The sequence below is a fragment of the Salvia splendens genome, chromosome 7, assembly GCF_004379255.2.
Source record: "Salvia splendens isolate huo1 chromosome 7, SspV2, whole genome shotgun sequence".
Lineage (NCBI taxonomy): Eukaryota > Viridiplantae > Streptophyta > Magnoliopsida > Lamiales > Lamiaceae > Salvia > Salvia splendens.
This window is the reverse complement of record NC_056038.1, coordinates 27554878-27578441: the sequence shown is the minus strand read 5'-3', so window position 1 is coordinate 27578441 and position 23564 is coordinate 27554878. Positions and strand designations below refer to the sequence as shown.

The 23564-nt window shown below is 40.6% G+C and overlaps 1 protein-coding gene and 1 pseudogene across 1 annotated transcript; one reads left to right on the top strand and one right to left on the bottom strand.

The window, feature by feature from the left end:
• Positions 1-14814: 14814 nt before the first annotated feature.
• On the top strand, positions 14815-18468 carry LOC121811201 (RNA-binding NOB1-like protein). The gene is made up of 5 exons (XM_042212008.1): positions 14815-15160; positions 15597-16689; positions 16964-17132; positions 17836-17952; positions 18056-18468. Exons 1-5 carry the CDS (start codon positions 14833-14835, stop codon positions 18200-18202), a joined length of 1854 nt encoding a protein of 617 aa, XP_042067942.1. The 5' UTR covers positions 14815-14832; the 3' UTR covers positions 18203-18468.
• A 118-nt stretch (positions 18469-18586) lies between these two features.
• LOC121741351 lies at positions 18587-22940 on the bottom strand (annotated as a pseudogene).
• Positions 22941-23564: the final 624 nt, after the last annotated feature.

Here is a 23564-nt window from a genome sequence, read left to right as displayed (position 1 = left end):
GTGTTTTTAAATCATGTAGGTTGAGTCATCATTGGGTCACCACATAATCAGTCCAACCCAATAAGGCCTAACACAAATTCAACACTAAAATCTTGGGTTTTTATTCGGTCGACCCAATATGAACCCAAACCTATTAACTTTGTGTGTGTTCGTGTTATATCAAAATTTTCTAGTCATACCGTTAATGATACGATACAATTTAATTTGACACAACACGATAATTACTTGAATCTAATATTATACGTAATGCGAATCTTAAAATTAGCGTAAGACTTGTTCTTGTAAAAACACAAAACAATTAAAATAACTAAAATTACATAAAACATAAAACAACACACACTGAAAAAGATAGGGGTCACATCCACAAAAAGATACTCCCTCTATCCCAGCTAAGATGACACTTCTTGGTCGGCACGAGATTTTAGGAGTTATTGATTAATGTATTTAATTGGGGAGAGAAAAGATAAGTGTAAGTTTTAAAATAGAGAGAGAAAGAAAGATGAATATTTAATAGGAGGGAGAAAAAATGGTTGGGTGTATTAATTGGAGAGAGAGTTTCCAAAAAAAGGAAATGTATTATCTTATTTGAGACAAACTAAAAAGGAAAATGTGTCATCTTAAGTGAGACGAATGGAGTAGAACAAAATATAGAATTAATGGGAGATATAGAAGAAATAATGTGTGAATAAATGACCTCCTGAAGACCAAGGACCTCCACCAATACGATGATGGCAACCCTTAGCTACTTTCATCCAAGCAACCATTTTAACTAAGTGACTAACTCCGGGCTAACCACAAAACAACCATAGCCCGACTATAAAACATTCATATCACCCAACATGGAGATGGGCTCTTTGAAAGGCTAGAAAGTTATCGCTCGATTTTAACAACAAGGATAGTGCATCAGACTGATCAAGGAACACTGATCAACGGATCAAAACAACTCCTAGCCAATCTAACTGTCGTTGGGTGCACAAAACACAATAAACTCACTTTCAAGACCTTAACCCACAGTACTATTAACTAGTAAAGTAAAGGGAAGGAAGTAAGAGTCAAATTACACATAGATGAAGGTGTCTTGACTTGTGTTTAGGACATTTGGGAATTGGCTACTGCCACGCTTTGAAAGTGGATTAAGTTTACTTTACTGGATTGAACTGACTTAACTAATTTATGTGACATTCGTTCAAAACCTATAGTATTAAATTGCGTATTCATATATTGTTATTATTCTTTATATATAATACACTATATTTAATGATTATATTTAATAGTTGTTTATACAGAAAATATTTTATTAATTATGAGGAGACAATATAGTTAAATAAAGAATTTATATATTATTAATGGATTATAAAACAAAACAAAATAAAAGTGCTAATGAATTGCAAATGAGAATTCGTACATATGATGGTAATATTAGATCATTATAGTGAAGTAAAATATAGTAATGTACGTCTTAAGATTGTTAATTCAATAAGTAGCTATTTTATTCATTTAGTATAGTTGAAGTCATTTACATTATTTTAATAATCAAGAATAGCTCTTTTTTGGAAACTTAATAATTTTCCATAAGATGATTCAAACCTAGCACTCTTTCCTTGTAGTGCACGTGTCATATATAGTGATGGGTGAGACAATAAAAATTGGAGTATAACAAATTGTTGGCTATGGCTATGATAAAATTTTCTTTTTATTATATATAATGAGTAATTCATGTATGCATTCATGTAGGTGATAAATATGAAAAATGAATTATGCACTCAAAAGCCATCACAATTATTATATTATATAAAGTAGAATTGTTAGTCGGTTTAACCGACTATGAATCCCTATAAATGGTTACATTAATTTTGTATATTGGAGACGAAAAGCCTAAAGCAAAGAATTGAGAAAAAATATCCAACGAGAGAGAAAGATGGGTTTCAGTGGAAGGAAGAGCAATTCGAGAGAAATAAAATAAAATAATTAAAAAGGTAATTGAAAGGGAAATTTTTCGTTAAGTTCATTCAGGCTATTTTACACAGTCGCACATGTATTTATATGTATGCCTTGTTAGAGTCTTGTATACTAGAAATCATTTTCCGAGTGATTGGATACTATAATAACTTTTATTTTATTTTTCAAGGAATAAAACGAATTATTTTTGTTATAATGTTGTTATGTTTTAGATTTAATGGCTGTTTTACTACATGTTTAAATGTATAAGAAACTTAACAAAGTTTAAATCTTTGTTTTAGTAGACCGATTGTGGGCGTCGTCCACTTTAAGATAACACGGTCAGTTCAGATCAAAGAAAAAAAAGAATTTCACACCCTAGATAGGCTTTGACTACCTATCGAGAAAGATTACAATGTCAGTCCGATTGTTTCTAAGCCTTAGTGAAATAAGATAACATTGGTGTGGCATAGCACTGAACGGATCTAACAGCAAGACGTGTCTTTATGCTATCTATTGAAAGACGATGTCTTGATAAATAAGTATTTCTTAATCTACATATGTTAGCATTGAGCATATGATATTAATTATGCACTACTTTGACTTATCAAATGGTGCAGGTTTTTCGTAACCCAATATGCCTGATATATTGGGTGGTGGTGATTAATATCTGGCGGTGCTAGGATTGCTATTATATAGAAACGCACGCGAGGGGAGTCTCGTTTGATAATGTCCTCAAGAGGAGTGTGAAACAACGTTTTATTATTCGGAACCTAGCTAGTTGGAGTTTGATTACTCTATGAATAATAAACAAGGGTTTCGTGCTAAGTCCACTCTTGAAATTAATAAAAAGTTAATTAATTTTCGTCCATAGCAGAAAATAATTAATTAATGGACATTTCTATCTTAAGTGCAGGAAATAAACATTTAATTTAAAATGGAAACCCGGATTACTCGTAATTTCGAATTTGGATGGGCAGTGCAATATTATTTCTGTAGTTGCTGCAAATAATATTCCAATATAAGCTTGTATTAAATTGTGGGTTCAATTATCCATATCCAAAACCTTCCATAGATCCTTGTCTGGACCCAATATGAATTAAGTATAAATAGGAGAATAAAGGAGAGACAAACAGACATTATATTTTAATATTTTATTTGAAATTTTTGTCCATCACATCATAGTGTAGGGATCGAATTTTTCAGCTATCCTCCGTGAGATTTTCTGTCTTCTTTATTGGAGTCCTAGTGTTCTAATGAGATCAGCCCACACTGATATCGGAATATGGTTCGGGAACCAGTCAAAAGATCTGTGGTCGAGTATTGAAGATCGACACGTGGAGAAGTAACAAGCCATCCGCGATTCTTTGGAGAATCAAGGTAGAAAAGCATGTTTTAGGTTTTAATTAATCAAAAGCATGTTTTAATTCAAGTTATGAGCATGATACATGTGATAATTGCGCGAATAGAATTTGTCTAAATAATTTGGTAAATAGATCTAGTTTTCTGATTTATTCATGCTTCCGCTGCTAAACCCCAATATAACTGTCGTATTAAAATTCTTACTAAATAACATTAGGATTGATGACGGGAAATCATGAGACAAGATCAGAAGTTCAGTTAATCAATCTATCATAATAAGGTATATATAAATCACACTTATAATTTTACATATTTTATGTGACTGATTGCTATGTGTTAAATTGGAGTTAATATTCGAATTATATGATGTGAACCTGAAATGGTTATGTGTTATTTGATATTGATTGTGTAATATGATGTGGATATGTGATTTGTGTAATGGATATGTTTATCTATAGTATTGGAGTTAATTGATGGAATATATAAATATGTAATTGGCGCAATGGATATGTTTGACGTATGGCATTGGAATTATTCGCATCATGAGATTAAAGAGGATATGTGACGGTCTTGCTCTGGATCTGATATACAATGGCAATGGACCTACAGGTCATATAATGACAATAGACCTACGGATCATATACAATGATAATAGACCTACGGGTCAAAGCAAAAGAGCAAAGAGAGACCTTCGTGGAGAGGTCAATACAAAGAGGGCCCTTCGTGAAAAGGTCAAATAAATATTAGGGGCCTACGGGTCGTATACAAGGGAAATCACGGGCAGATACCAGGCTTGATTAGTCACATAATATTAAAAAGGATCATAAAGGCATATGTATATGGATGTGAAATTGTTTATGATATTTATTGTTTCTAGTTATATATATATATTATAGTTAAAGAATATGCTCGATATTTTTGTGATGTGAAATTAAAGGTGAAATTTATATATACTGAGTTGTGGCTCATATAAACCACTAATATTTTTCAGGCAAAGATATCGCTGATGTTTTGGTTGATATGAGTTTTAGAAACTCCACGTGTTATCAGGGTTGGCGGCTGAAGCATTATAGCAACCTTCTCTTCCTCGTCATTTTGCATGTAGACCAATGCATAACATATAAAGTGGTGTGAGAGGCTCAATACAGTTCAAAATGTTTTGAAATATGTAATAGATTTATGCTGATTTCTGAGTTTATCTTATATTGGTGTTTTACAAATTTTACATGTAGGTTATTTGCTTAAAAATTTCTTATTTATATAATTATAAGAATATACGACAAAAGGGTTGGTTGGGGTGTGATAATTTCTACCAAACTGATCAACTTAAACTACGCTAGACTTAAACTGACGATTTCATTTCCTTTTATAACTGATCAACTGAACTCGGCAACTTGAAGGTACTTTGCATAAAGTGAAACGGGACCACTGACTTAAAGCGACGCACTACAATAAAGCTGAAACACATGAAAAGGTGACAAAGACTGCTATGCTAACTAACTACGGTCTTCTTCTTCTCCAAACAACCAAAATAAACTATCTAAGCATCTACGGCAGATCTGCACAGAGCGTCTATCGTAAAACAGGAAACAAAGTAAATCTGAGCTAGATCCATGCGATTTGAACGGAAATAAAAGCAAATCAACAATACCTATTCTAATTTCATGCAACTGGCGTACGTAAAACTCAGATCAACGTAAATCTAACTAAGAACGACTGAATCTGAAACAACAAACAACGATCAGAACATTACGACACTAGATCTAAGCAATCAGCTACAATCAAACGCAAACGAACATGATCAGAACAAAATCTAACTCCGAAAACTCCAGATCCAAGCCAACATCCATCACAGACTCCATTTCAATCAACAAAAACTTCAGCAACTCAACTTAAACAATAATCAAACTTCAGATTCAAAGGTAGAGCGTCAATAAACTTGAAAATTATGATTTAATTAAAAGAAAGCTTTAAAGTTACAGTGGATTCAACAGAGCATCTCAAAATAAACGAAAAACAAAGTAAACAATGTATCAACCCCCCGGGACTTGAGCAAAACATGAACGAACAAGCTTCTTTCTAAACTGAGCTCTCTTCTCCCAAGACGAGGAGGAAGGGAGTGTTGTTGTGGTAGAACTTCGCTTTCAGTTGCTAATCTCCTTGCTCCATGCTAACTCTGTGGTGTATGTGAGAATGTGAGTGATGATGAGTGATTCCGAGATGATATGAGACTGTGTTCGATCCCTCATTCTTCCACATTTCTTCTTTTATTTATAGGACTGCTTGGGGCACCAATCCCTAGGGCAAGCTCCTCATGATTTGGCATTAATGCCCTTGCATAGGAAGACACTCTTCTTTCTCTCTCTTATGACTCATCATTCGCTGCTTCCCGATTTCGACTTCTCTTGATCAACTCGCACAGCTGCCAGGTCCAGTCGCTCCGTCTTCTCTTACCTGATCAGTTTGCTCCAATTCTGGGCAATTTTTTCGCTTCTATCCCCACTTGACCAGGTCACACCAACACTTAGCCACTTTGTTGCTTCTCAGCTCCTGCACGCTTAAACATCCACTTTTTCTAACATTAATTCCCCGATTAGTATAACAATCACCATTAAACCATGCTTGAAACGAGCCCTATCACTCTTTCAAAGGAGACACTCTTTGAATTGAACTCTAACCTCTCTATTACAAAAGAAAGCAAAAGACCCTATATAGATGGGACAAGGAATGGGAAGAGTCTAAAAAAACTATTCAAAATTTGGCGACTCTTCACATTCCAGTAGGTCGTTGGGGCCACAATGTTGCAAACTCGGTGATTGGCTAACTCCGTTCGGGAGTCTGGACGAACCTAGCGGGTCGCTGGCTTGACATTGAAGGACCATGACCCCCTCACCCGAGCTTCGATTGAGACGTGCAAGGTACTCATGAGAAGCACTTTCGACGATAAAGACGATGATGGTCTTCGAAGAACATTTGGACATTATCTTGACAGACAAAGAACTGTTTAAATCAGCCCCTAGTTTCGGTTTTGGCGCTTGTTGCACCTTCACGTTCTTTCTCCTCCGGAGACGGTTTTAGCGCTACCTGGATTCACTTCCCTTTCTTTAGGAATAATCCTGGTAAAAAAATAAGAAAATTTATCTAAGTGTAACATCTAGAGCTATACTAACTAAAACAATTAAGTGTTATTGGAACTGTCTATATCCGGTTCATTCTTCAGTATCCTATCACAACTCAGATTTAGTGAAATATGATGAATTCAGCAAGAGAAACTGCCATCAAAGTTCACATCCAGTTCATAAAATAAGAAATCCTAATCAAAAAAGTTAAAAATAGATTGATTTAAATTTGTTTTTTAAATTATCAAATCAAATTATTATAATCTTAATAGATAGAGGCTAAGAATATCTTAATATAAAATCATTCAAGCTTTATAATTATTAGTTAAAAATAAAAAATATTAGAAAATTACATATTAACTGGACATTAACATGTCCAATTTTTAATTAATGAAGAAGTCTGGGGTTTAGAGAGAAACGTCAATCCAGTTAGCATACGTAATATGACCCAATTCTCCTAAAATATCATAGGGTTTATCGTTCATCTCCCAATTCTTTTTCTTTATCCCCCTCTGCCACGGAAGTACAAGCTCTGCCGCCGACGTGCTGGAGCAATATCCTCAAGCAGCAACCCCACCAAAACCACAACAATACTTTAACTATTTTTTATCTTTACTTCTCTCTTACTTTATCAATTTTACATTAAAACTCGTGTCGAATCCAAAGTGCATATTCTTTAGGAACGAAGGAAGTAATTAAACTATATTATCACTCATTTATTAGAGGAAGAGGCTGAGCCTCCCACACTAATTTATTAGTGGGCCAAAACCCCTCTTAGTTATCATATTAAATTTCTATAATCTAATTACTAGGATTAATTATTTATCTATATAACAAATAATTAACTTAATGTATTTATTTTATTATTTAAAAAATCAAATGTCCTTTGTGATGTTTATTATGGATGAATGATAGATGCTTAACTTATGAATTTTTTATTTCTGAAAATTTGTAGTAGTTTTTTTAATCTTAAACTTGAACTACAAGTTTGTATTTCTAAAAGTTTATAGTTAATTTTCTTAAAAAAATAATAAAATAAATAAAATAAAAATGCACAATCAGGACTGGATATCCGAGTATCTGAGTACCCAAATCATTTTCGGATTGGATATCGGATACTAGATTTTGAGAAATTCGAAATGAGGTATCCAGCGATTTGACAGGCCTACTCCTTTGTAGGTTGAGGTTCTATTTATAGCAAGTCACCTCTTGTTCTAGAATTTTATATTAGAATTGTTTTAATTTAGTTCTAGATTATTCTATAATAAAACAAGAAATTTTTTTTCCTCAAACACCATCACGGCGGGGGGTTAAGGCTGACCCCCAACCTGTCTATATAAAAAATCATCAAAAGAACATACATCAACCAAGCCCAAAAGTGACTCGGTCCGCACGAGAGATACAAATCACAAGAGCTTACAGAGCTACTATGATATCCCCACAGACCGGGTACTAACCATCTAACTAACGAGAAAACAAACATAACAAAGCTATACATCAAAATAATAACAAGGATGATGGCCAAATGTTGGCCAAATCTAAAGGAAAACAAAAAACCATAAATCAAAACCATGAACCATGTGAAGTAGTCATCCATCTCGATATCTGAATCTGAAGTTCGGATAGCCCAACTGGTCCATCCTCACGAGCGACTTCAAATACCGAGGTGCTGAATCTGCATCAAAGAAGGTGATGGCAGGGGTCTGGACCCCCCTACCTGCCAAAAAATCGGCTGCCCGGTTTCCCTCTCGATAGATGTGAGAGAACATGACCTGCAACTGTGAGATCAAAGTGCGAATGCGAGCCATGTGATGTCTCACATCCGCCGCTCCTCCGCGTCCTGAAGTGAACACCGCAACCACTGCTGCTGCATCCATCTCGACCCAAACCTGCGAGGAGAACTGCATAGCCAATGTCAACCCATGAAGAAGAGCTAAAAGCTCCGCCTCGAAGGCCGACCCAGCTACGAGAGGCGTACAAAAGGCCCCCAAGAGAGAACCGTCTGAGCCCCGATCCACTCCCCTACCGCCTGCCTGTCCCGTCGAGGTGATAAAGGCCCCGTCAGTGTTCAGCTTCACCCAAGGATCGTCGGGTGGATGCCAAAGCACTTGCAGGGACCGTAGAACTCGCCGGCGATGAGGAGCCAAAGGCATGAAGTCAACGGACGGGGTGCAACCGCGCCAATGAAAGGGGACTAGCACACCCGCCGCCACCAACGTCCGCAGGTGCCGAACAACCTACCAAATAACATGTGAAGAACGAAAAGAAATGTCGCGGTGCTTGCAGCTATTCCTCTCCATCCAGATAAACCAGTATACTAAACAGGGAATAATGAAGCTGATGTGCAAGGCGGTGGCCCTGTGAGAGGACCTCCACCAAAAACCTAATCTAAGTGCAATATCAGTGCACGTGTGAATGTGTGTGCTAAGGTAAGGGAACCAGCCATCGAAGTAATCCCAAACCGATCTCGCCAGAGGACTCGACACAAACAAATGCTGAAACGACTCGACTGAAAAAGAAGAGACACAACACAGACACTTGGATGCAAGAGAGATACCACGGGCCTGAACATAACACTCAACAGGGAGCCTCTGGAGGAGGAGGCGCCAGATGAAGACAGAGATGGTAGGGGCCAGCCCAGCATTCCAAACCATGCGAAGTCTGAAATGTCTAGGGGACCGTGTCCGGATAAGCTCCCAAGCTGAGGCCATCGAGAACTCGCCATCGCCAGTGAAGCTCCATCGCATCACATCCCGCCTGTCCACCTCAATCGGAACAGCCCTGATAATATCCAACACATACAAAGGAACACCATACAAAGCCAAAGAATCATGCAGTTTTTCAATATGCCAAGTATGATCATGCCAAAATCTAGAGACCTCAGCGGCAGGAAGATCAGTCCCAGGCGGACAATAGGTCCTAAGGGGGCGATCCCCGACCCACACGTCGTCCCAGAAACTATCCGCCCTTCGCCTAGGGACCACCTAATGAGACCATGAACCTGACCCCTAATGTCCGTGAGATGATGCCAGATAGGACTATCATGCACAGAGTAAGGAGAAATGAAAGCACGACCAGCATGGAAACAATACTTGCGCATGGTGAACTGCGCCCATAAAGAATCCTGCGCAAGAAATCTCCACCAGAGCTTGATGCTGAAAGCTTTGACGACCTCGCGGAAACGACAGATGCCGAGGCCTCCCTCATCCAACGGCAAGCAAATCTTCTTCTTCCAGCTAACCCAGTGAATCTTCCTCTGCTCCCCTACCGTGCCCCAAAAGAACCGGGCCAAGATCTGCTCCAACTCCCTCATCCAATACGCATACGGCTTCAGGACCTGGAAGATGTGAAGAGGGATGGTGACAAGGGTGCTCTTGATCAGAACGAGGTGCCCTCCAAGAGAAAGATGTCTGTGAGACCAGCTGTGAATCCGGTCCACCATCTTCTGTCGGATATCTAAAAGGTAGCCGGCCTTCAGCCCCCTTATAGATAGGCACACCGAGGTAAGTGAAAGGGAGGAATCCTTGCTGGAATCCACTCGCCTCTGCCACCTCAGCCGCCCAAGCGTCGAACTTCACAACGAGGTAGAAATGACTCTTTCCCCTGTTCACCATCTGACCCGACACGGCAGAATAGTGCTCAAGACAATGAACAAGCCTCTCTACTGGCTGTCTGTGTGCCCTGACAAAAATGATAATGTAATCGGCATAAGACAAATGGGATATGACCGCGCGTGTCTGGCACATCTGTACTCCATATCAGGATGTGTGTCCACAAGCCTGTTCAAGCTCCTCTAAGGATAATCTGCAGCAAGCACGAACAGCGATGGCGATAACGGATCTCCCTGGCGAAGTCCCCTCGTACACTGAAAGAAACCTGCCGGAGCCCCGTTCACAAGCACTGAGAACCAGCATGAAGAGATGCATCGGTCGACCATACTCACCCATCCCGGCGGGAATCCCATCCTCTCAAGCACCATGAGGAGAAAAGGCCACTCCACTCGATCATAGGCCTTTGCCATATCTAGCTTGAGGGCCAGATTAGGCTAGTTTGCCTTCTTAATGAGCGACCTGCCGATGTCGTGAATCAGTTCCTGAGCCAAGAGCACATTATCACTAAGCAAGCGACCCTTTACAAAATCGCTCTGGTTCGGCGCCAAAACGAGTGGAAGCAGCGGCGCCAAACGCGATGTCAAGATCTTAGTGATGATCTTGTTGGTCACATTGCAAAGGCTAATCGGCCTGTACTCTGCCCAGGTCGCCGGGCTTGCCTTCTTCGGCAAGAGTATTTTGGTCGTGGCTGTGAAGCTGCGGGGCATGGGAGCTCCTAAGAAGAAGTCCGCCACTGCTGCCACCACCTCTGCTCCAACGATGTCCCAACAATGCTGGAAAAACAAGGACGAGAAGCCATCCGGTCCCGAGGCGCTGTCCCCACTGATGCCAAAGACCGCAGCTCTCACCTCATCGTAGTCGGAGACTGCACAGAGGCCCTCGCGGTCCACGGTCTCTGGGAGACTGCGCAAGAGATCAAGGTCCGGCTGCTCCAAGTGCTCAATGTCTGTCGTGAGAAGCCGCTGGAAGTAGCCAACCGCTGACTGTCTGATGTCATCCTCTAACGTGAGAGTTTGTCCTCCTGCCTGAATGGCGTGAATCCGGGACTTCACCCGCTTCTGTCGCACCCATCCGTGGAAGAATTTGGAATTCCTTTCGCCTTCTGCCGCCCACCGAATGGCAGCCTTCTGCTTCCAGAAATCCTCCTCCTCAACGGCTAAGCTCACTCCTGTGGGCTCCTGTCGGGTCCCCGTCGTAAGCCGCCTGCGCAGCGGCAACTGCCTCCCCTGCCTCCCTCAGCTTGTCAAAGATATTCCCAAAGACCTCCATGTTCCATCCCTTGAGAAAACCCTTAACTCTGTTGAGTTTGAACTGAAGATTAAGCATGCCGAAGAAGCCCGTCTCCGCCGTCCACACTCTGGCAATCTCATCCCTGAAAGTGTGATGCTGAACCCACATGTTCTGAAACCTAAACGAAGGCCTCGGAATCTGAGTCGTGAGCTGGCACCGCACTACCAAAGGGGCATGATCTGAGGAGATCCTAGGCGAATGAGTCACCCTAGTAGCTGCAAAGGCGGTCGTCCAATGCTCCCCAAGAAGAACTCTGTCCAATCTCTCCCAGAGCCCACTCCTCGTCCATGTGAACGGTGGGCCATCAAAGCCTGGGTCCAGTAGCTGGCAGTCTGCTACGGCGTCGGCGAAGTCCATCATCTCTCCGTGCCTGTCTGTCGTGCTGCCTTGTCTCTCTTCCTCCAACAAGAAGATGTTGAAGTCCCTGAGCTTATTCCACAGATCGTATCTCCCCTCCCTCGAGCACTTAGCGTACACTATGAAGAGATAGATTGATAAAGGGAATATCACAGCAGTAACTCGGACGTGAAGGACCTGCTCAGAGTCGTCAATGACCTCGACCTGCCAGTCCCTGTGAGAGAAGATCCAAATCTTGCCGTTTGTGTTCGAACACCTAAACTGCAACCCAAAACTCCTACTAAAGAAAGAAGGTTGGGGATCCGTCTGGGGCTCTAGCACCGCGGCAAACAAAACACTGTGCATATCGATCATATTCTTGAAAGTGCCTTGGGTAGTAGCGTTCGCTATCCCCTGGGCATTCCAGATCATGAAGTGAGAAGACATGGGAAACTCAGTAGGCTCCCGAGGCCGAAAGCCTCGCCTTCTTCGATGAACCCTCTGCGGGAGGGGAAGTGTATCCAATGTACTGCAGTACCGGATCGTCGAATTCAAGCCTCGTGTTCGGTACCTCCACTATCATATGATCCTGGTGGGTATCGCTGTCCATCTCAACCTCGGCATCATCCGAGGGAAAATCCTCCAAGGCCCCGAACATGTTGTCGCCATGCACAACCATCGCTAGGGGACCGTACCCGAAGCCGCGTGTAATAGAGGGCGATCGGGATCTAGAGCCCCGCTCTCTCCCAGACGAGGAATCATCTCCCTCAAACCCCTTATGTCCCTCACCGTCTGACGCTGTCCTCCTCGAGGTGGCTGTCACTTGCATCTTCTCTCGGCGCCTCTCTCGTCGCCTCTCATACCAAGCTGCGCTCCTTATGTTCTTCTTCTTCTTAGGCACGACGAAGCCGTCGTCCCATGCAGCCTGTGAACCCTCTACGGCTGCTGAAGACGGCCCAGGGTGTAAGACGGAGCCAGGGGCCGGCTCTCTGATGACCAAGCCCTGGTTGTGCCTGTCCTGACGCTGTGGCTGTCCAACCTCTGGGGGTGGCCTCTCTGTAGGCTGGGTAGCAAAAGGTTGGAACCTCGGGCCCTGTGGCTGTCTACTAGGGCCTGCCGGATGCGACTCTCCCTCTCTGTTGGGAGGAGGTCGGTTCTATGGGGTCGGCCTTTGGGAGTAGTCCCTCTTGGGAGGCATAGGCCGCCTCCCGGATGCATAGCAAGTCGTCTTCGAATGGCCGACGTGTTTACATTCAGAACAAAATAATGGGATCTTGTCCCATTTAACCTTCAACGTAACATGTTTCCCAGCAATATCAATCTCATCAAGAATAGGGCGCGACAAATCGACCTCGACACAAATGCGAGCAAATGAAACACGGGATCTAGTGATAGTGGCCCTATCTACTTGTACAGGTTTGCCTAACATCTCACCAATCGCAATAAGAGACGACTCTTCAAATAAGTGAACAGGCAAAGCAAGTATGTTGCACCAAATAGCTACAATAGGAATCTCGAAAAAAGGATCAAAGCTAGGGGTCCATTTAAACACGCGCATGGGATGATGCTCAACATACCAAACAGGAGAATTATTCGGTCCATTAAGCAACTTAACATAATCACGCATATCAGACAATTGAATGAAAATATGCTTCGCATTTAGAAAATTCCAAGACATAGCACCAACAAGTTCTAAATTACCTAATGCCTTCTGAATTTGGTGGGCAGGAGGGATGGAGTGTGAGAATTTGCCGACGATGGCAGGTCCTATACGGCCTACAAGAAAAGAAGTCTCATTAGGCGAAAAATATAAACAAGGTTTACCTTCGACAATACGGACTTCGCCTCTTTTATCCGCCTTTTCTCGGTCCAAAAAAATCGGACCCTCTGCCGGCTGGCCCTTCTTTAATACATCAGCCATAGACTTCCCAAAGAAGATGCTTGATCTGTCTCCATTAAATTCAGCCGACTCCTTTAAAAATTCTCCATGAACTCCTTTCTCCTTGTGTGCTCCTTTATCCATCAAACCAGCCCAAGCAAGAGGGGAAGAATTAGCAATCATGGCAGTGGTAACCGACGTGAGTGGCTGCTGGACAACCGTAGAAGAAGTAGCAGCAGGAGAGGTTGTCCGATTAGCCGCGGCAGAAGTCGTGGCTGCTGGAATATGTTTGGAACTGATGATCGGAGGGAATGCCGACGCATCGCCGGCATCAACACACGGCAGGGTCGAGGAGGCGGCTGTTGGTTTAGGCAGGCTTGTATGGTGCTGGGGACGTCCAGAAAACAGAGTTGCCGCAAGCTCTCTTCCGGTAATCACCGAAGCATGCTGTTTTTTGGAACCATATTTTGAAATGGGTGCTATATTTTTTGAAGAAGTGGTTGGATTAACAGTTAAGTGGGCTAATTGTTTGGTTAAAAGGAGTTTGGATTTATGTGGCATTTTTTTTGGTTGATGGAATTTAGTTTGGGCTGATGGGAATGAGGAAGTGGGCTGTTGGGCTGTGGATTGGGCTAGTGGGAGAAGGAGTATGGGCTGCTGGGAGTGTTTGGTGGCTGATGGTGAAATAAGAAGGGGGTTTGGAATGGGCTGGACCGAAAGAGGTGGAGAACCACTTAATAGAGAGGGCCCAGAAAGTGGACTTACCTGGCCCGATGAGGAAGTGACGGAGCCCAAAAGAACCGGCCCAAATGTGGGATCCGAATTGAGTTTCTGATCCACCAGGGATCGATTCTGTATGAGATCAAGCTGGGCATTCTCTATGAGTTTCTGATCCACCAAGAATTGTATCACATGTTTTTAGTAATTTCGTACCATTGCCATACTCCTTCTAGAAGGAAATATTGTTACTTTATTTGTAAATTTTGGCCTTCTGTTTATTAATATTTAAATAATAACCATTATTTTAATAGCTTTTTTTATTATTTTATTTCTGTATTGACTGTATCCTTCAATCCCATATGTGGCATTTCTTTTATACCAACATGTATTTAATTTCTAGTTTAATAAATTGCTTTTGAAACCATAGGATCATTTATTCAAAATATTCTATTTAGTTACTAAAAGTCCTTTTTGAGAAAAGTCGGCCCAGTTAATATGGCCCAATTCTCCTTATATAATAGGACTAAAATATCATAGGGTTTATAGTTCTCCCTGATTCTCTATCCCTCTCTCTACCATGGAAGTACAAGCTTCACCGCTGATGTGCTGGAGCAATATCCTCAAGCAGCAACCCCCGGCGCAACCACAACAAAAGCAGCAACCAAATGAATTTATCGCCCAAAAATTGGTGGGGAGCTGCTCATCAACAAAAGGAATCGCGGTGGCGGTTGTTGACGCCAACGCGATAATCCAGGGAGGAGAGAAGCTCCTCCACTCCGCCGACCGCTTCGTCTCCGTCGCCGAGGTCATCACCGAAATTCGCGATCCCGCCTCTCGCCACGCCCTGCACTTTCTGCCCTTCTCTGTTGATACTCTGGAGCCTTCACCTGATGCTCTTAAGAAAGGTGATTTTTTTCTTCATTTATTGCAGTATTGTTGTCGTTCATAGATCCTTTTCATTGTGTCCTCAATAATTGTTGTTTATGTATAATTGGGCAATGTTTTTCTATTGTATTTGTGGTTTAATTTGTGCGCATAAATGGACACTGTTGCTCTCTTAATAATTTAGTTGAGCTTCTTAAACTGAAGCAGATTAAATTATATCTGCTTTTGGAGGTTCGATTATAAATCATAGTTTTTGGAGGTTCGATTATAAAGCTTAGTTTCAATTTAAAAAGGTTTCTTTACATTACAAAAGAGCACATTACTAGGAGATTGGGATATTGTCGCTGCCACTGTTAGTGGATTTGGTAATATTAAGCTCAATCACATGTATTAAAACTTATATAAGAGAAGCTTTTAATGTGAAGTAGTTTTCTTACTCAATTCGTTATTTTACAGTGGCCAGCTTTGCTAGGGCTACGGGTGATTTGCAAACACTTTCGGATGTCGACTTGAAGCTCATTGCCTTGACCTACACATTGGAGGCCCAAATCCATGGGACTCAGCATCTCAGAGACAACCCGCCTGCCATTCATGCCGTTAATGTTAAAAGGCTTCCAGAAAAGGACTTGCCTGGATGGGGTTCTAATGTCCCTAATCTTGAGGAATGGGAAGCTCTAGACCATGCTGAAGACAATGGATCACATGCCGAATCTAGAATTTTGCCCCTCAAAGATTTGAGCCTCGGTGTTATTCCAGAAGGTCAAGTTAGTATGGAGGATGCCTCCAGTCATGATGGTAGGTCGTGTGCGGGTAACCAGGAGGATGGTGATGCTGGTTTTGAGAAACCCAAGAGATACTATCCGAAGAAGAAGAGTGAGGTTAAAATTGATGGGAAAAAGATGGTGGCTGGTGGTATTGATGCATCGCTAGGTCAGTCTGAGGAAAACTCCGATGATTGGCGACCAGCAGTTAGTCGAAGTACTCATAGAAGATTTCTCAGGAGAAAAGCTAGACGTGACATGAGCGATGCTTCGTCTGTACAACAAGACACACCGAGTAATCCAGATACTGAAAACATCGATGATGACGCATGTCCAGAGCTTGTTGTGGATGAAAATTATGAGCAAACGGTTAATGGTTTCTGTAAGGATGTTAACGGAAATGCAGATATCTCTGAAGGTATAAATAAGATGAAACTGGATGAAGAATGCTTGATGTCTTCTCAAAATGGCGAGAGGGTTAATCTTCCTTTCCAAAGAGATGAATTCGGTAGGGTAGAGGCAATAGATTCTTCCAGTGACACACTGCAGGAGGACCTTGTTGAGAGCACTGAACAGCTCGGGAACTTAGAGATTACAAGTCAGACAAATGAAGATGCTGATACATGGCATACAGATGATATAAGTAGCGAACAGAGCTGGACTCTTAGATCCTTATCCGAGTCTAGTGTCGCTTGCATAACTGCTGATTATGCTATGCAAAATGTTCTTCTTCAGATAGGTTTAAGACTTCTGGCCCCTGGAGGAATGCAGATTCGCGAGCTTCACAGGTATGAGTAAGGATAGCTCTAGATTCTGTTCTCTAAGTGTTACTCTCAGTAGTCTGAATATATGTAGAAAATAAGTATTCAAGTAAATATATGGTATCAATTCTGAAGCTGGAGAAAACAGAATGAATGGGTTCAGTGAATAATATATTATTCCGAAGAGCACATTTTGGGAGATGCATGAGTCACTATATTTAGGACAGCACATTTTGGAAGATGCATAAGTCACTATATTTATGATATGGATGTCATCCTGATATTCTTTCTCTTTCTCTAGGTGGGTGCTCAAATGCCATGCTTGTTCTAAGGTGACTACAGAAATCGGTAAGATTTTCTGTCCCACATGTGGGAATGGCGGCACATTACGAAAGGTGGCTGTTACAGTTAGTGACAATGGTATTATATTGGCCACACGCCGACCACGCGTATCCTTACGTGGAACAAAGGTAGCAGTAACTTCTTTTAACAACCATCCTGTCGCACTTTGTTCTTTAATACTGATTGTAGCTATATGACATTAGAAAGTTCTTTTCCAAGGCCCTTTAAATATCGAAGCCTTTGCAGGTTGCTGTTTCTGAATAAATATTTTTGTCTTGACAAAATAATAAGTAATGAATTTCTTTAGGGGACTTGAAACAGATTCGGGTCCCTTTTCACTATTTGTTTCACCCCTTTTTTTCTTCTGTTAATTGGGTTTAGGAACTCCACTTTTGATAAAAGCAAAGTACTATTTCAAATTGTATCCTTTCTCGCTTTTGGAGCAATAGAAGGACCTAACTTAAATGGATGAGTGAACAAAGATTCAGTTTTGATAAAATAACAAACTGAAGTGGTGTGACCCAATTTAGACAACTTAAAAAGTGGAGTACAAAATATGGAATTTTTCCTTTAGTTAATCTTATTCTCTATCTTTGAATAGTCTCTTCTATTGAAGTATTATATGATATACAGTGAAGGTTGCTCGTACTTGTTATTTAGATGATGAGTGTGTTTGGTTTCTTAAGATGTGCTATGTAATTTCTTGTTTGTTGGTTCTGCGCTTTGTTTATCAGCATCTTCTGTGAGATTCCAAATTGATTGTGTTTACGGTTTTGATCCAAACATTTGCAGAAATCTGACCAAACTCTGTTATGTGATATCCCTTTTCAGTATTCACTGCCTCTACCTCAAGGTGGTAGAGATGCAATTACAAAGAACCCTATATTACGTGAGGATCAGCTTCCGCAGAAGTTTCTGTATCCAAAGACAAAGAAGAAGAATAAGCAGGTTCATTGTTTTATCTATTTCATCAATTACATTATAGTAGTATTTCTTGTTTTTGATTGTAAGATGTTGGCTCAATCCATTACTTGAACATGATGTTATGCAGAACGACGATTTCTTTATACCGGATGACATTTTCCTCCACCACAATGATAAGAAAGCTCCACTCCAGCCTCCGGTTAGGAAAGCACTTGCTGTCTTCAGTGGGAAGAGGAACCCTAACGACATCCGTTATGCCCCTCGAAAATGCTAATCACCATACTTCTTTATCTACTTAAGCTTTAATGCATCGATTTTGTTGTGGCTAACGTTCGAGACAAGAATAGTCGTATTTTTTTTTCCTTTTCCTTTTCCTTTTCTGTTGTGATGTAATCAAGTTTTGCTCCGATAGGTTTTTGGATACTTCAAATGAGTCATGGTTTTGTGAAGTTTCGCAAAGCCAAACTAAACATGTTCATTTGTAGACATTGGATGATGGTTTGGTTCATTTATTCAAAGTTTAAGTATAGTATTTATTAATTATCTCATCAAATAAGCTAACGGAAGATGGTTTAGTTCATTCATTCAAAGTCTAAAGTATGCTTATCAATTATCTCTTCAAATAAGGTAACGGACAATCTTAAAGAAGAATTACAAATTAACAAGATCGGATGAAATTGAAAAACAGACAGTCATTGTCATAACATGTTAGACTATAACCAAAGTATCAAACCTAAATCTCCTGTCTTACAATGGCCTCAAATATACAAAAGAATGAGAGCTTCTAAGCCACCTATGATGTAGCCGTCACCTACGGTTACACCACCCGTGCGTGATCATGCGACGAGTGGGACCTACTACTGCACATTACACACAGGACACCGACCAGTGTCACGTAATGGTATCCATCAGCAATGGTTAAAAAATCGAGTATCAGGCTTTTGACATGTACAATATTAGGTCGGAGGAGCTTGTCACGAGGCAAGCATGAGCTCGGCCCAAGCCACCGACGATTTTATCTACGCAGATATGGATGTGTCGATCCCGTTCTCCAACATCGAGCACAACTCGCTCACAGTCTTCCTCCGGTTCGATTTAGGATGAATGCACAGGCTCACCACCTCGTATATCACTTTGAGGTCCTCATATCGGAAATGCTTCAGCTCACGATCAACTACGTATGCCATCATATCCGGGAATTCCAAAAACTCTATAGCCTGCAGTTTAAAGTGATAGACCCCGTGTTCATGATGGTTACCAAGTAGAGAAGTTGGACATGATCACTCACCCAATCGAATAAGCAGCCTTTCTCTTTGCAATATGGAGGCCTTCCACTCACGATTTCGAGTAAGAGAATCCCAAACGCGTATATGTTGCCCTGTACATCTAGATGACGACCCTCTAAAGAGCTCGGGAGGATGCAAACCGCGCCTTCATTGCTTATCGTGCCTGAGCTCTTCTCCGACCTGGAGATAATTGTTTTCCAGCATTCAAAATCAACGAGCTGCACAAGTTGAGAGAAATGCAATCACCACAACTTAACGATTTATACAGTACAACGCAGGTAGGTAAGTAGGCGGGCTTCGTAGCCTCCCTCACCTTAGGGGTGAAATCATCACTCAGATAGACAGAACTGGAATCCAACTCCAAGATAGTAAATGGAGGATCAAGCTGCGTGTGGAGATATTTCAGCCCCCGAGCAATGGCAATGATAATTTTCATTCGCCAGTGTCCAAGAAAACTGGCTTCCTTCTCCATCTGCAGAAAGATGGAGTAGGTTCATTTAAGTTATTCTATTGCATGTTACCGATTTCAAGATAGAGAGAAGGAAGGAACTTACAGTGAAGGTGTTCGTGAAGTGTCCCGTTAGAGGCATACTCGAATACCAGCATCCTCGTAAATGGGCTGCTTACTCTGCAATATCCAAGCAGTTTTCCAGTGTTCTCATGATTTAATCTTGCTAAATCAGCCACCTGATCCACAAACATAATTTGTAGTCGATCAATATCAAGATTATCGGATATGCTCGTTGAAGCGCCATGAAATCATTTTATTTTTCTAGAAGGACGATACCTCATTTTGAAAATAAAGCTCCAGATAGCCAGTCCATTGATCTTCTTTTATACAAAAAGATATTACTTCAATCTCAAGGCCACCTTTCATAGTGCCTTTGTATACCACGCTATCCGGAGACGAACCGATGATGTTGCTGAAATCCTCACAGGCTAACTCGAGCTCTTCTCGGCTATATCTCACGACCTCCTTCGTGGCCTCAGAATCTGCACGAGCAATTGATTTAATCTACAATGTTTTTATAATTATAAATTGAGGAAGAAACTCTCCACACTCAGACAGACCTATATACATGGTCATGCAATCTTTTGAACTTGAAGACTTCTTCCACGGAATGATGATTGAAAGTCTTCTTCTCTTCCACATGTGCACAACAGTAAAAACAGCAACAACGAAGAGCAAACCAATCACGAACCCTGTCACTATTTCAAGAACCAAGATCCACCACACTGGTTTTGAGTTTTTTGATTGATGTCTTGACGACCTATCTTCAGTCGCATTGTGCGTCGTGTTCATTCCTGCTTGGGTTTTATTCGGTGAAGCAGCATGTGCACCTATAATGGAAGTTTAAAGTTCGAGCGTTACTTAAACTAAAAGGCTTTCACAAGATTATAACAAGTCTTGATCCACCAAAAAGGCAAAAACTCCCATTACATACTCACATTTCAAAAGTCATTGCATATACATATCATCAAGACTTTAATCGAACTGAAGAAATTTGATAGTTTTAATCATGAAGCGGCGACATTTACCACATTGTGTAGCAGGGCGACACTTAGTATCTTTATCTTGAAGGCAATTTCCCAGAAAACTTTATCTATTATAAAAAAACCAAGAACGTTAAAAACGAAAAATAATTGCAAAGGAAACATACAATGAACAATATGTGGTAATATATATCAAGTACCTAGGCAGGTAGTCCAAGCAATTGGGTACATTTCCAACCAAAAAGTTGTGTGATAAGTCGATCACTTTCAATTGGGAGGCTCCGCAGAACCCCAGTTGGCTGCCCTTCGAAGCATACCTAAAAGAAGCCAGTGACTAAATGACTTTATGATATCGTTCTTGGAACAAAACATGCACTTGTAGTCTAGTAAATGCAGTGCAGGAGCTAAGAAATTTGCCAATGAACATGTTATTTGATTTCCAATGCTAGCATCTACAGAATTTTGGTATTGATAGCTGAACAAAATATACCATCTATAAATCCACCAATGTCAAGTAGTTCTTATTGGAGAAACTGACAACCTAGCAAACATAATGCTCGCTCTTGGTTCAACAAATATAGTTGTGTTACTCAGCAGATAATCATATGAAAAACAAGACCAGTGACTGATTGGGATGAAGCACAAGATAGCATTATATTTGAGTATACATAAAGTTCCCTGCTTACATTCCATGCTTGATGGCCGAAAACCCAGAGCTATTTGCAGCAGGGATAGTTCCTATAAACTTGTTTCTATCAAGCCAAAGTTCCTCAAGGTACCTCAGCATACCAAGTTCATACGGCAATTTTCCAGTCAACACATTGGACTGAAGGTTTCTGCAACACAGAGAGGGGGAAAGACGGGAAAGCGTTTAAACCAACAAAGATCATACACAACCAATAATGCAACTTCATATCCAACTCTAATTTCCCACGGACATTTTGTGGATGCTGGTTAAGTTTCCAATCTCCTGCGGAATTGAACCTGTCAGCTGGTTCGACCCCAAATCCAATACCTTGAGGTTCGTCAACAAGCCAACTCCTTAGGTATTATACCAATCAACAAATTCCCATGCAAAATTCTGTTAAAACCAGGAGGGAGACTTAATCAACATATTTCCATGCCACAGTGATAAAACTCACAGGAAAACTAGTAACGGGATGGAAAGCTCAACTCTTGCAGGGCAGAGAGCTTGTAAAACTCTGGTGCCAAAAACCCTTTCACAGATGCCTCAGATATATTACTGCCCAAATTCAATCATAAACCTATACCATTGAATTTCCATTTTACAGGCAATGTAGCATCTCCAAGCATCATAGCTTTAACAGTATGCATATGAAGTCGAAACCTTACATCTTTACAACATGGTCTCCTGCTATCGAGCAATATACGCCATCCCAATTACAAGGGTCTAAAACCACAGGGTTCCAATTTAACAACACCAGCAAAGATCTTCAAAAATAGCTTTCTTGAAAGCAGTTAGAGCTTCAACTATAGCAAAATCCAGAAATTTTGTCTGAGAAATCATGCATGTAAAGATTAAAACACTAATTATATTGCAAGATAAATTCCAACAGCCCGACAAATTGTATGCAACACTTCTTGAAGAGTAATATTAAATCACAAATCAAGATATGGGTGATCTTGGAAGCTAAAAAGTTTACCTTCATTTATGGGAACTGCGAAGCAATCTGCGAATAAGAGTCCTAATCCAAGTAAAAGAGCTTGAATTGAAGGTAAAGATATCATCTTTCTACCAAGCATTGCACTCCAAAGTCAAGAACTTAACGAACCCATCTGTAAAAAATTCAAGAAACCCTAAAAGAAATCAAGAAATAAGGGTAAGGAGAAGAAGAAACAGATTGGGTTTATGGAAGAAGAGAAAGAGGAATATGAAGAATGAGAAACAAGCGCGGAAAATGTATGAGTAAGAAAGACAAGATTCTATGGTTTTTGCACCGAAAATGTGTGAGTAAAAGAAAGTAAGCTTGATAGCGAATCTAGAATCAAAATCAGTAACTACCAATGAAAGCAAAGGCTACTGAAAAATGAGAATGAAGTTCGACAAGTGAGGAAGACTTGGATTCAAAGAGAGATGTTTGGTGAGTGAGAGAGAAAGAAAATGGCTGATTGAACAGAAAATCAAAATCGAGTGGAGATAGCAGAAGAGGAAGAATGTTTTAAGTGATTTTGGGAAAAAAAATATAAAATGGTAGCATGAAATTGTGAGGATCAAGAACACCATTTGCTCTCACTCTCGTACCTCTTTTCTCTTATCATCCATGCAACTTTTTAAAGTTACGACTTACGAAGGATAATTTTGTAATTTCATATCGTGAGATGAAATAAGAGGATGATTTAATTAGCAAAATAGTTAGTGACAGTGATTTTTTCCTAAACAAAAATTGCAGTGGTGGTGGGTGAATAGACTTTTAAGGTAGGAAAAAAAAATACTAGTGCACTTCAAACAGCTGTTAACAACATAATTAGGTGCCCCTTTAATATAAGCTAGCTTCCATTTTTAGTCCTCACCAAAAATTAATATATTAACATTTTCGATTTCAATCAAATTTGTCTAAAGTTTATTATATGTACAAAGATCTGAGGTAAAATTCATATGCACCTAAAAGAAAATCACAACTTGGTATAGTACTAATGAAATGAATACGCAATCGTGTTATTATTGAAATGAAAGCCGACTATAAAATGACAATTAATTTTGAGTTCGGTTTAGTTCTCATAATTCATAGCTCTTGACTGAATCTTCTAACCTATCAGATTTTCATATGTTGTATGAAAAACCTAAATTGATAAATTGCAATTTTCAGGATTCAATTTCTTGTCTCATATACTTCC